The sequence below is a fragment of the Notechis scutatus genome, chromosome 4 (assembly GCF_049901735.1).
Source record: "Notechis scutatus isolate UNSWTSFEM ecotype Mainland chromosome 4, rNotScu1.2, whole genome shotgun sequence".
In the NCBI taxonomy this organism is placed as follows: domain Eukaryota; kingdom Metazoa; phylum Chordata; class Lepidosauria; order Squamata; family Elapidae; genus Notechis; species Notechis scutatus.
Window position 1 is genome coordinate 45923511 of NC_142012.1, and position 15183 is coordinate 45938693.

General features: G+C 35.0%; 1 protein-coding gene and 1 long non-coding RNA gene across 2 annotated transcripts in view; one reads left to right on the forward strand and one right to left on the reverse strand.

Moving 5' to 3' along the window:
* NEIL3 (nei like DNA glycosylase 3) overlaps positions 1–2061 on the reverse strand; it is a 28468-nt gene extending 26407 nt beyond the window's left edge. The window contains exon 1 of the mRNA XM_087963294.1: positions 1848–2061. Within this exon, the coding sequence (XP_087819420.1) occupies positions 1848–2006 (159 nt within the window). The 5' untranslated portion in view covers positions 2007–2061. The remainder of the gene's footprint in view (positions 1–1847) is intronic.
* A 4355-nt stretch (positions 2062–6416) lies between these two features.
* Positions 6417–14725, forward strand: LOC148130722 (uncharacterized). Its single transcript, XR_015749609.1, has 3 exons — positions 6417–6591; positions 7923–8013; positions 12393–14725. It is a non-coding gene; the product is annotated as an uncharacterized LOC148130722 (long non-coding RNA).
* The last annotated feature ends 458 nt before the right edge of the window (positions 14726–15183 follow it).

Here is a 15183-nt window from a genome sequence, read left to right on the forward strand (position 1 = left end):
CTAGCATTGGACCCAGTCATAGGATTATCTGTGAGGCAAGATAGCAATATCAGGACACATTTAACCTAAAAGTACTTGTAAATTATCTACAAAGTAGTAGCACTGAGGTATTTAAAATGGATGCCAAACATGACCTTTATTACTACAATCAACAAACCAAAATATAGAATCTACCAAATATTTTCCCCTAGTTAAAAATCCATGAACACTTTGTGGATCATATTCCCACTAATGACACTTCTTTGCCTGCATTCAAACAAAGACAGAGGCAGCAATTCTCTTGGTATATTCATCCTACCAACCAGAATTCAGGCTTAGCTCTTCACAGCTCATTAATCCAAGCTGCTCATTTATATTCCAACATCTTTTCCCCTGTAAAGTTCCACAAGCCCCAACAGGGTAATTTTATGCTGGCAACACTAGTGATCAAAACTTGCAGAGAAGTGGCATGCTGTGTATATGGGAAACAAAGAAAAAAAATCCTCTTGTCCTAAGTCTTTATACAAATAGTATTCCTCATTAGCACATTTTTAAACAAATAAACAAGCCCACCCACCCAGTTTATATATATAATATATAGATATATGCCAATTTCTGAATGTGATCTTTCTGCATGCTAATGACAGTTAACTATAGTGGATGTTGTGTAACTGACTTCTTTTTAATAAACAAATATAATAAAATTGCCATCTTTCTAATTAGACTGAATGACTGGAGGACACTTTCCTCATTATTTCTTACGTGTTCAATATTTGCCGGAGTTCTTCCAACTCTTCATATTAATCAGACTTGTTGTGGTTGATTTATTATGTTAATGGCAGGAATATATTACAGATGTTGGTTATTTCTTTTTAAGTGTTTTGTGCAAGGAGAAAAAAAAGCCACACAGGAAAAAAAAAACCTGCCAGAAAAACTCCAATAGTCAAACGTATGATTACTGAGAATGAGAAGACTGTGCCGCTTATGTTAACCTTGTATCAATCACTCATGTCTTTTGCAATTCTAATATGCAAAGAACTCTTGTAATAAAGGATTATTTAGTAACTGGGCAGCTTGCATATGCTTAATCTTTAGGAACAAGGCACTGGCATAAAAGCTGTCAAACTCCATAATAGCTTGCACAGTACTGCACAACATTGCCAATCAGATGTAGATGAAATTCAGGCCAGGCTTGCCATGCTATTATTAATGAAAGAACCAACTGGAATGCCTAAAATTAGAGTTACTTTAACCATGCATGTACTCCTTTTCCACTTTATAAGTTGCAAAGTAGCTTGGATTCAATAATTAATAGGTTTAACCCAACCGTAAAACAAATACTAAGGATTAGACTAGCTCTTTAAGTACTACTGTCTCTTGAATGGCACTGGTGTCTTGGCAGAAATGATTCAGACAGGAATCCTAGCAGTTAACATTCTATTTCTGCTACTCTGGATTTTAATCATTATTTGTGAACAGGTACCTGTACCTGAACGGTATGGAACCAACCTGCTACTTATGAATACTTTCTGCTCTCCACAGACTTCATCCCAGGGCCTGAACCCAAACTCTGGAAGGTTGCCACAACTGGTTTCCCTCATGTAAATAATGAGTTAGGACAATTAAACAACATGGATTCTTGGTCCTAGCTAATGCTATTAATTTTATAATTACAATTCCGCACAAAAAAGAACATGCTTTGAAAGATTCCATCGTTTAACAGGCACTCGGTGTGGTTTGCTGCCCTTGTCTCACGGAAGAGCGCAGTTTGCCCCATCCAGCTCGGGCCTAATTGCAACCCAACAGCTTGTGAGTAGAATGTGAAGTTCTTCACGTTCCTCCGTGGAAGAACCCCGGGAACTACTAACCCTATCGGAGACGCCGTCAGCGGCTCTTCCCTTTAAGGCTCCAACTTGCGACGCAGAAGGGACCAGTGCAGTTCCACGCACACACCTCACGGTTTGACCCGGGGCAATTCGACTACTGATCTTCTCCCCGTTCAGTTTGCAACCGGGACCTTCCACCATATTGGAAGAAAAAGGGAAAACGTCTGGCGAAGCTTTGTTCAAATTTCGCGCCGCCGCTCCTGTACGGCTGTTCCGCCCAAGCCGCCCCTCTTTCGTAATTGCTTTTGATGAGCTCACAAACACAAGCAGAGAGAGCGTAGGAGTTCGGCCTGAAAAGAGCTTTTGAAGTGCAGGCTGCGGATGTGAGTCTTACTTTCCTTTCTTTAAGCATAATATGTGCTCCTTCTCATTCGAAATTCATGGGCAATGTAAGCAGTCAAATTCCTTTTCTGCCAGTAAGAAAACGAAAATAACTTCTCCCTGCGTCCAAGTTTTGAATTGCTTCAGGTTAAAACTTAAATTAAATACCTTGTTGCAGGCTGTTTTCACAAATTAAATACCATGTTGCAGGCTGTTTCTTTTGTATTGTAAAAGAAATTGGGTTTTTTTTCCCCCCAGTAAAGGTCATCTCAGTCTATTCAACCTTAACAAGATTGTTGTAAGGAAAAAAGGAATGTAACTTATAGTCAGAAGAAAGGTGAAAATTAAAAAAAGAAAGGAGCAATAGAAAGGGAAACTTTTAAAAGAGGAGCAATTGAAGCTGGCTATTTTAATTGGGGTCAGATTGTAGGAAAAAGAAGTCCAAGCTTTACATTTTGTAAAACGTTCAATTTCATTGCTCCTTTGCTTTGGTTAGATCAATCTCCCCAACCTACTTCTTTTAAAATTACTCTGAATCAGGCTTTCTGGTCATACTGACTGATAGAAGGTATGCTCCTATCTCAAGGCCCTAGGAGGGGACAAAAAATGGGAGAAAGTTTCCAGATAAGCTTTCAACACAGCATATTCCATATTTTATTTTTTAGATTAAAGATAGTCCTCAACCTACAACCATTCATTTAGTTCGAAGTTATAAGGGCACTGAAAAAAGTTATTTGTAATCATTTTTCACACTTATAATTGTTGCAGGACTCCCATGATCAAATTATCAAAATTCAGATGCTTAACTCATATTTCTGATGATTTCAGTGTTCCCAGGCATGTTGATTACCTTTTGCGATTTTTTGACAAAGTCAATGGAGAAGCCATATTCAATTATCCATGTTACTAAATATCTGCAGTGATTCACTTGGCAAGAAAGTTCATAAAATGGGCCATAAAACTGTCTTGCTTAGCAACAGAATTTTTGGGTAAATTGTGGTCATAAATGGAGGACTACCTGTATTTTGGCAGTTTTAATTTGTGTCATATAATGCAATTCATTGTATACACGAGTATAGTTTATGTCGTACTGTTTTGACCAAGTTTCTTATTGTTTCTGAAATAAGATAATAAAATCACTTTCCTAGATATTACACATATATGGTGGAAAATCAGAGTATTCTGTTTCTTACAGAAGATTTATTATATTGGGATGTTTGAAGCAAAGAGATCTCAAGTTGCCCCCAAAGATTATTAGAAACTTGGTTGTCACCAGCAATACTCCAATATGCCTTGGTTCATTTAAGAGTGAGAAGTAGCATTTGTAGAAATAGTATTGTAATCTCATCCCCTCAAATGTGACTCTACTTTGGTCAAATGTGCACTAAATCTTAGCTGTCCTTCTCTGCATACCTGTCATGATGCTCTTCAAGAAAATTTAGGCTGTATGCTTGTACCTCCCCACAGATTCCTCAAAACGAATAGTTGCTACATGGACAAAGAAAAAGTGCCACTGCTTTTCCAGAAGGTACACAAAAACTTATGGGTGCTTCCGAATTGATAGCTATAGTGCTATCAGTTAAAATGTGCTTTACAACTCACGTGTGTGAGATGGAAAAAGTAGCATAACGTTATAGACAGAAGATAATGTTGCCTGCGTCCCTTTCACATATATGAGGCATTTTTCACAATAAAACGAAGCAATATTTAGGATGTCAGTCATCCATTGTTTTGCTGCAGGAAATGAACAAAACTGTCCTCCAAAAATTGCTGCAATAAATATTTTTGTATTAATAAATATCCCAGAAGGACAAAGGTCACTTTATAGCACTGTTATCTTTTACTGATATCACTGTTTTATATATATATCACTTTGGTGCCTGTTCTTACTTTGGCTTATAAATATGTATACAGATAACAGATAATCAGAGTTAGAAGGGACCTTGTAGGTCATCTAGTCCAACCCCCCACCCAAGCGGGAGACCCTACACCATTTCTGACAAATGGCAGTCCAATCTCTTCTTGAAAGTCTCAAGTCTCATACTTCTGCAGAAATATGTAGAAACAATCATGGTATAATAAGTTGAGCTGATTTTACTGGTTTTACTTTTGCTAGTAGCAAAATAATTGCAATCTCATATTCTTGATTTACAATGGTCCCCATGGTATTTATATATAGCTGGAATTGTGAATCTTCCACTGTGTGATTTTTTGGTCACTAAAAGGTCAATGAAGCATGCCCTATTTCATATTTGATGCAACAGAGATAATTTCACAGCAAACAATTGTACCTCTAGTCCTTACCCAAAAGTGTATGCCATTCAAAATCAGCCCTCTCTTGACACACTTGAGGTTGTGAATCCCAAAGGTATCTACAACAATAACATATCTTATGATTCTTGATGAATGTATTTTTAATGAGAGAATCTGCACTGAAGACAAATTCCTTGTCTGTCCAATCACACTTGGCCAATTAAGAATTCTATTCTATATTCTATTCTGTTCTGTTCTGTTCTATTCTATATAAATACAGTTAACCATCTGCCACTATTTTGTGACATGCTAGACTTTGACTGACTTTCTCTATTCTGAACATAGAACTGTGGTTCTGATGTAAGTCAATTAAACAGAATACTGAAAGACCCATGATACACGCCAGAGATATTTTGCTATATTACAACTGTTTTTTAAACAATGATTATTAAACAATGATTATAAAAATTGTCTGGAATTGAAATTGGAGTAAACATGCTAACTTCAGATGATTGCTCAGGAAAATCAGAGATTCCCTATCCACTATCTGTAGATGTGTTACCTTATACACCAACCATGTGCAGTTGCAATGACGATGAAAAAATAATTTCAATCAATATTCACATATCTGTAAAGCAAAGCAAAACTGAAATATGATCCAAAGGACAGTTGTGGTTTCACTTAGCAACCAATTCACTTAATGACCACTGGTCCCAATTGTGGCTGCTAAATGAGGACTACTGTAGTAGCGCGCGCGTATGTGTATGTGTGTGTGTATCAGAAGCAAACATTACCAGAAAAGCAATGATTGAGCATAGTTAAGAATTCTCAGACTGAAAGTAGTGATAGAAAACTTCCATTCATGACTAGCTTACTGCCTGTTCTCTTTCTCTTGCTGTTGCTCAGCAATATATTCTTTCTCTCTTTTCTGATGCCATCCAAATGCCTAGATTCCAGGTGCCTGGTTATAACACTTTATCAGCTGCTTGCATATGTGCAACACTTCATTTTAATTAGCCTAAAGATCTAAGTCTCAGATGGAATAACAGGGGTCCCTAATTATCATCACAAATTAGTGATCTGCCCAGAAAATGAGGAATGCATAAGGCATTAAGCTGTCAGAGGCCAGTAGTACAATTAAGAAGAATAGCTGAGAAAGTGAGAGATAAGGAAATCATTTTTTTAAAAAAATCTTCCCCCCAGATCTCAAATTAGTTTTAGTGGTTTGTGTTTATAAAACATTTTGACTGATTTTAAACACAAGTCTACTTGCAAAGATGTATCTGATATTGTACATGTAACATATATATTAGAATTATAAAGATATTTATGAAATAAGTTTATTAGCAATATTTTTGAGACATCAGTAATTTTTGAAAATGTTACCTAGTTGTGTAATGGGCTCAAAAGATGGAGCTGTCCTCTATCTTTACAAGTTGGGCTGCAATGGGCAGGAGAATAGCCTATAAGCCTGCTGCCTCAGTAGTCTACCAACATAGCTGACAATCTGTCATGATGTCTGTAGTACTCAATACATTATGAACATGTAGCCGATGACATATCGGTAACATCCCCAACATCATTAGTGTGGAGACATTGTTGCTGTCCGCTTGGTGTAGCTCTTCTAATGTATGATCAGCTGGTCTGTTACTTGATGACAGAGGAATGTCTCATTGAAAGAACATAAAAGTACGGAATGTGCATTTTATCATCAGATGCTATAAATAAGTTTTGTTCAGTCCTTACCTTTTTCCTGTGAACTTTTACCTGTGGTTGAAAATTGGAGAGACAATGTTTTTCCATCTTGCTAATATGGCAGAATGTCTATGTCAATATCTGTAAATATTTTATTTTTTACACATCTCTGTTTTAGAACCAGCGTCTGTGGAGTATATAGAACTTTGTATAAACTGTTTAGTTTTCTCCTTATGTACATTTCTAATATTTTCTAATCTAGAGGAGCATGGAAGCCAATAGTATTTTTGTGAGACTCGCAGGCTAAAATGGAATATGTGATCATCATGGAAAACATGAGGTGGGAATACACAAGAAAACCTTTTCTTCTTCTTCTGGGGTACTTTATGGTAATAGCTCAGCCTCAACATTCTTACCTGGAAGTAAATCTCACTGGGATCACTAGGATTTCTTGCAGGTAAATGTACTTGAAAATCTGTATTTTAAACTACATATGCCAACCTGGTCACAAACATAGTATCTACTTTGCACAGAAGTTAAAAGTACTTAAAATGACGTAAATGAAAGAGCAACCCATTTTTCTACTTTTACTGGCGGGGTAAGGAAATGAACTCATCCATTCTTTTAGCAAGTGTGCCAGTGAAAGAGAATTGTGGCTAAATTAAACAGTAAAAAATTAATTATTTTTCGAAGCTTTGAGAAATTGAGTATTAAAGCCTCTGCCCATGTGATACTGGTTCATTATAAGTAGATCACATTTTCAAATAAAGGGCATGCCATAATTTTAATTATAGATGCAAAGACTGGACTTGACACAGAGTCTTGAAAGATCTTGGAAGCAAATAAGAATTGAAGTGATGTAATTGATAATGAATCTCTAAAGCGTTAGTCATTGTTAGTACTTTGAAGAAAAATCCTCTGTAGGTCTTAAAACTTGCAAGTGTGAATAGTAATGAAGATATGAACTCTAATCTTTCCATATTCTTCTACTTTGTTTGTGAAAAAGTTCTGATTTTAATCCCATCTAATTTATTTCAGGGATATCTGATTATGCAAAGCAGTGTATCCATATTTGGTCAAATGAGGTTGTCCTGTCACTTTAATCCATTTCTATTATGATGGGAAAACCAAATGTAATCATGACTTAATTCCCATTGCATTTAAAATATTTTAAAAACTATCTAAGCTCAGCTTTTCATTAGAAAAACGTTAGAGATCTGGAAATATTTTATTATTTTGGACACTATATAGTTGTGGTAAAAGAAACTATTGAAACAAATTTCAATAGATAATTTTAATTTATCTTCATTTTTATTAACAAACTAAAATATAAAGCAGCATGAATGACCTTAGTGTTATCTAGTAGCCATATTGCCAACAGGTGCACCATAGAGAAAGTATTTTGTTTATTGGGCCATTGTTGTTGTTAGTCATGAAGTCATATCCGACCCATTGCAACCCCATGGACAATGTCCCTCCAGCCTTCCTGTCCTCTACCATTCCCTGGAGTCCATTTAAGCTCACACCGACTGCTTCAGTGACTCCATCCAGCCACCTCATTCTCTGCCGTCCCCTTCTTCTTTTGCTCTTAAGCGTTCCCAGCATTAGGCTCTTCTCCAGTGAGTCCTTCCTTCTCTTGGGCCATAAATGCATAAAATTGAAAAGGGGTATAAACATACACTGTGAAAATGGACAAAACAAGGTTTGCTAATGCTCTAATCTGTGCTGGTGGTATCATATACAGTCTTCTATTTAATTGATCACAGCCCATATATCTTCGTTATGCAGAAAACCATCAAGATGAACTTAGCTTTTGAATATTTGACTTTGGAATTGTGTTTACATCTACCAATCTTCATTGCACTAAGATGGATGGAATGTGAGTGCCTATTTAATAAGACTTTCATACAAACTGCCTGATTGACAACACTGTAGTCCATGGACATAGGATTGCTAGATTAGTAATTCGGGATTATCTAGAGATTTCTAAAATTCTTGGCTATGCATTATTGACTGATTGTAGACAGATGACAAAACCAATATCCTTTCCTTTAACCTCTGCTTCCTTCCATTCTATTTTCATTAGTATACTTTTCTCAGAATTTTGCCTTTTCAACTTTCCTATTTTTCCCCCAGTCACTTTTATCCTTCTTTGCAAAACTTTATCTGACTGGTGCTTCTCTCTTTTCTTCCAGAACATAGTCTCAGTTTTCTCTTATTTGCTTTGATTTGCTTTGATACTAAAATATCACTACATTCATTTATCCTGCCTTACTATGCTAAATGAATACTTTCTCTACTATATGAGTCTATGAGTAATAGGAAAAGAAGCTAATACTCAGCTCTGTACATAGGGATTGACTGCAAGAAACATGCCAATATCTGTAATAGATTGCCTGTTAGAAAGCATGTGTTGAATATAAATATTTAATAGTAAGGAGTAAGTTTTCAAGAATCCCTCCATTAAGATATGTAGCCTTAACAATAAAAATAATGAGTACCCTAGTTTATATTCAAGTCATGCATTCTGATTAGTCCAGCTGAAGCTTATCTGAAACTGTAATTCAGGCCTTTTGTCCATGTGCTGCCATAAAAGACAATGGTATCAAATGCACAGAATTAATTAAGGATTCCTTCCTTCCTTCCTTCCTTCCTTCCTTCCTTCCTTCCTTCCTTCCTTCCTTCCTTCCTTCCTTCCTTCCTTCCTTTCTTTCTTTCTTTCTTTCTTTCTTTCTTTCTCCTCATTTTTGTATTGTTTATCATTGTGTGAGATTCCTTGGTACAGTTCTCAAGTTACAACCACAATTGAGCCAAAAATTTATGTTGCCAAGTGAAACATTTATTGAATTTAGCCCCACTTTACAGTCTTTCTTGCCACAGTTGTTAAGCGAACCACTGCAGATGTTAAGTTAGTAACACGGTTATTAAGTGATTCTGGCTTCCCCATTGACTTTGCTTAGTCGTAAACATGGATCACATGACCTTGGGACACTACAACTGTCATAAACGCAAATCAGTTGCCAATCATCTGAATTTTGATCACATGATTGTGGAGATGTTGCAGTAGTCATAAATGTGAAAAACAGTTATAAGTCATTTTTTCAGTGCCGTTGTAACTTTGAATGGTCACTAAATGAACTGTTGTAAGTTGAGGGCTACCTGTATTTTATAATCATTACCTCTTTCATTTTAATGGAGCAAAATAAGAGACTACTTCCATCCATTTTTTTCAGCAAACTTCAGTTTTTGGATGAAGTGAGAAGTATTGCTAAACAAAGCATGATGGGAAATTCCAAGGACTGCCAAGGACAGAGAGAAGTCACATGATTATTACTCTTGTTGCCTAATATAAGATAATTCAAAATTGTTAAAATTAAACTATTCAGTTATTCTTTTTCCTCCAGTAATGCCTGACATTCCATTTCACGCTTCTCAGAACAGTTACTAAAACTCTAGGTTTCACCCATATGGCACATGCAGTTGTGTGGACTTTAATTCCTAGTTTTCTCAGCAATGGCCACACTAAGAATTCTGGCAGTTGAAGGATAACAAATCCATCTAATAGTGTTCTAGAAATGCTTTAGGAGGGTCATTAATGCTATAGCAAAGGTGTGGAATAGGAGAGAATCACTGAATCAGAGAATTGGAAAGGTTCATTGAGATAATTGTCTACTATAATTGTCTACTATTGACCTCACCCCTTTCCTAAGAGGTCTGTAGGGGGCGTGCATAAGCGCACCAACGTGCCTACCGTCCCTGTCCTATTGTTTCTCTTATTCTTTTATTTTTCTTATATGTACCCATTTCATGTATTCACAACTATGTATACATTTATACTTATTATCTTGTAAACAATTGGCAAATCAAATAAATAAATAAATAAATAAATAAATAAATAAATAAAAAATAGATAAATAAATAAATAAATAAAAATAAAATAAATAAAATAAATAATCAACCCAAACTCTGCTCAGTGTGGGGTTTCTTTTCTATAAGTATGTTTAAATAACTGTAATAGGACCCAGGGTTACATGTGTGAGTGTTACATCTGGAAAAAAAAATACGATGTGTGGGAATGACCTTGTAAAACAGGAGAAAGATCTGCAGATTAGACAACAGTCAGATAAGAGGCAACTGAGTCTGCAGAAAGAATGGAGGGTGCAAAGTCTCATGTAGTACCCCCATTTGTTTCTTGCACTATAAAGGGGGCTAGCTAGCTAGCTAATTATAAATGCCTTTTAAGTATTCATTCAGAAATAAGTTCAACCAAGTTATTATTCCTAGGTCATGCAATTATGGCCTTAATTATTTAATGTCAAAAAAGCAGAATGTCAAAAAAAGCATTAAATATGAACTCTATTGGGAAACTTGTAAGAAACAAATGCAGAGTGAGGATTTTTATTTTTTCATTCCTTTGCCTCAACTAGAGTTGTAAATTTTTGGCAGCTGTGAAATTCAGACTCATGCATTCTTTAAGATACAATTGAAAGCTTCCTGACTGCTTCATATTCACGATGATATGAAATATGGAAGTCTCAAGTTCATAATGACTGATAATGTGACAGTGAAGGTTTTGTTTATTTGTATGTATGTGTTTAACATTCATTATATAATATATTTTTAAAGTAGATTCTTTGCAAGGGGAAAATCATGGCACAAAACTGTGTTATATTGCTGTTATACAGTACTGTGCAACATCTGTCTTTTGTTCAGATAACAAATGGTGTCTGCATATAAAAGTATAATATCTACATTCTCCAGAGTGAACTAACATTCAAGCATGAATGTGTGGTAAACTTGGAAGCAAAAGGGGGGCTTTTCTTTTCTTTCTAAACACAAGCGCAAAATAATACAGCAGCACCCTCAAGAGGAGATTAATATTATAGCATGGCCTATGGAAAAAACTACGGAAACTATGGAAAAGTGAAATTACAATGGTATTTAGTAACCAAGATATCCATCAAAAAGGAGAAAACTATAAAAAAAACAAGTGTCTGTGAGCATGCTAAGAGAAATGGCATAATATAAACTGAGTTACGCCAGCAAGTATTGATTGTTAAATCAAAGTGATATCAAATGAATTATATGCAGAATGGGGATAATTTGTGCAGTTTAGGGCTTTAGGCTCACAAACTAGGTAATGGTAGTGGTGCTGCCCCATTGTTCTGTTAGTTTTACCTTCTTCAAACACTAATTTCTTACTTTTTATTTAAATGCCAGATATCTATCAAATTATAAATATTATATAAATGTCTATCCAAATTATGCAGATACTTGCAGAAAACTAGACCCATATGATTATATATATATTTCTCAGTCTAGGAGTTCTAGCTTTCCTTTCATACAATGTACCAGCACTAAAGTTCTACATATTCAATATAATCATGGAATCATAGAACTGGAAAAGGTTGTTATGTGGTGAATCAAATTATTTACTCCATGAAGGATATCAGATTAAATTATCCTTGGGTATAGATTAAATTATCCTTGGGTAATGTTTGTCCAGCCTCTGCTTTGAACATGTCTAGCAAAAGAATGGTCCCTTCTGCTCTAAATAATTGATTCTGCTTTCAAACTGCTCTTCTGGATAGTTAAACGGAATATGCTTTTCTGAAATTTAAGATCATGATTCTTTGTTTTCTATTTCCGGATAAGTTCATATCTGTTAACTTGAATCAGGCAATAAATCTAACTGTAGCTTTCTAAACTGAGTCATGTTTAATAATATAATATTATAATTCCAATTCTTAAATACCTGGCATTAATACTGATGGATTTCATAATAAAGAATGATCAATATGATTTTCCAATAGCTGTTCCTAATTGTAGCTGCCAGCTACAATACTAACTATACAAAATCCTTTTCTTCCAATTAAAAGTAGGTTTTAATAGTCTCACTTTTCCTTGGCCTATTGACCACAAGGGAAAGAATTAAGAATTTTCTTCTCTGATTTCTCTTTAAATCTTAGGCTGCTTGCTCTTTTTCTGTAAGACTTCTTGCTTATTGACTGCTATCTGTTGGTTGTATCATTGGCTTCACTGAGCTGAAGCTAGAAACTTACTGATCTTGAACATACTTGGAACATTTTTTCCAGTATTAATGTCATTAAGTAAGATATTAACAAGGAAATATCTAAAAATCAGATTAGCCTGATGGATGCACAACAGGAGAGTGCTTTAGTATTTATGAAACATTTAAAAAGTTGCTTGTCTGATTGTTTTTTGTTTTGTTTATGATATGTCATTCTTATCTTTCAGAACTTCAAATGTACATTCCTTCCTCCAATTTTGAGTCCACAAAGAAACCCAACCTCACCAGAAGGTTTTCCTTGTTTACAGAGATCTTTATGTCTGTTCCAGCACTCTGGAGACCAGCAATCATTTAAAAATGAAAAAATGTCACATGCGTATCTGTAAAGGGAAGAGTAATCTGTGATACTTCAAATGTTAAACTCCAACTGACATCTGATCCTGTCAGGCCTCAGATAGCTATCAGCATCCTTTCAAAATTTGGTCTTCCTCATGCCTTTTTGGAACACCACACATTTTTCCAAATTTGCAGTTATGCTAGAGGAAAAATCCTTCAAAGAGAAGCTAAATCTTTTTAGTAAAGAAAAGGTGGCCTAACTTTAGATGACACGTAGTTTCCCTTCACTTTTTGCAAATTTGCTTTATGCAAATTCAATATGACAATTGATTATTTCACTAAATAATTCTGTGTATGTGTGAATGCACGCACATGAAAAACAGTCTAGAAACATGTCAAGACTTCTTTCAGTTTGAATATTTTGAATATTTTTCTTACAAAATCACTTTTTACCCTCACTATCCTTATTTACTGTGGTTAAGCCAATTGTATAGCCTCTTTTCCATATCTGAACCTGTATTAGCCATGGTATCAAAATGGGCATCAATATTTTTTCTAACACCATACTTAACAGAAAAGGATCTCTCCAGTCATGACTTTGGTGAAGGAACCTCACCCTAGGATGAACGTCTATTTAAAACTGAACAAAAATTAATAGTGCTGTGTTCTAACTGCCTGTCTGCCAAGATAACCATGCATATTGGATATGAAGAAAAGATGGATAAAATAATTTCACATGAAAGATTTACAAGTACATTTGTCAGTGTGTACTCTGTAACCCTTCCTTTTTCTACCAATTGTCTTGCTTTATGCAAATTCACTTTATGCAAGATATGGGAAAACGGCTCTAGTATAAAGCAAGGAAAGTTTGATAATTTCCTAATTTAAAAAATAAGATACATAGATTAATAATGAGATTTTTGTGACATACCATTGCATGTAATAAGCCAAATTAAATGACAATCATTGACCAACTGTAACCATGTTGTCCACAATTAACCATGGGCACTTTCCTAATTCATGTATTACAGGAGAAGCTTTTCTAAGTTTAAGCCATTCATATTATTTTCCCTAGTTTTATATTTTTAACACAGAAGAATTTGAGAGATCTGAACTATGAGTCCAAGTGGGAATGAGCAACATACACTTTCACTTCCCATCCAACTTATTCATCATTCTTGGTTCCAAAACAAAAATACAGCCTCAGTGCTGTTATTTGTAATTCAATCCATACTACTGCTCAACCGAGAAATTGTTAGCTTAGGTACTGCAGGAAATCTGTATGGCATGCAAAAGTTGAGAAGAGATTTGTTGGTCCTTTATTAATATTGAATGGAACTTTCCAATATGGAGAATATCAGTGAAAGAATAGCTCATATATAATGAGCTCTCATCCAATTCTCTCCACTAGATTTGCATCAGATGTGCAAAATTAGAAAGTCTTAGAAAATATTGATATATACTATTAATCTTCACATAGAGGTACTCATCTAGCAGGAGTATCTCATATTAAAGTATCCAAAACTGTAATAAATACCTTTCCACTTTTTGTCTAATAAAATAAGTATGAAAGTTGTTTGTCATAAATCATTGCAACTGAATATATAGAAAATTATTTACAATGGCTTGTGGCCACTTCAAAAAATTGGCTTTCTCCATGACAGAAAAATGTGATATGTATCTCTGAAGCAATTACAGAGATACCATCATCCACTTAATTACAGTTTAGTGTCTGAATACAAGAATTCTGCAATGTAATTTCACTAAAAGATCTACAGTATGGGCAAATTTCAACTATAAAGAAAAATTCAGAACTGTTGCATTTTTTTTTTAGTGGAACAGTCACAGTATCAGATTTAATCAGAAATTCTCAACATAATTAGACTAAACAGAGTATATATTTGCTTGCAGAAACATCTGTTGAAGAATCTCTCCTGAGTGCCATCAGGTGCAAAGTATTTATCACTCCATATTTTCTTTCTAGATGATAGTATGTGACATTCTACATTATTTCACTTTGATTCTCAATTTCCAAAAAGTGTACCAGCCTAGTTGTATACTTATTGTGCTATAATCTCCTCAGTATCCTTTATGATGATGGACAATTCAAATGATTCATTGTTGAATGATAATATACTGTATGTCTAATGACTTTCTACCAATTCCAGGGTGTCTCCTTGTTTTCTTAAATGTCTATTGGAGGTCAATAATTTCTGAATGAAAGAAATGCTTACATTGCTTAATATATAGTACATGCCAGCCTGGGTTCCAAATTGATAATTTCAGTAGATGTAACTGTGGTGTCTATATCTGTTTTTTATAGCCAGAAAGTGGATAGCCTCCTTGGTATGATGATATCTGCTGTATCTTTTATATTTTGCCCTTTCTGGCTTCTAAATGTAAACACAAAAGAAGTGGCAGAATGCATAAGAACAGTGATGAATGCATCTTTACTGAACATCAGCAGACTGTTAATCAATGTCCAGGCTTCATTCTGGGAAGTAATAATAAGGGGATATCTGATAATATCTTAGCTCTAGGAGATTTTAAATGATGCAGATATTTTCATATCTGTTTCAGTCCGGCTTCAAATCTGGCTTTGGTTATCTTGAAAGTTGACTTTGCTTGGAATGGGCAGGAGGGAAATCTTGGCTTCTTCACAGTTAATGTAAATATGGTATT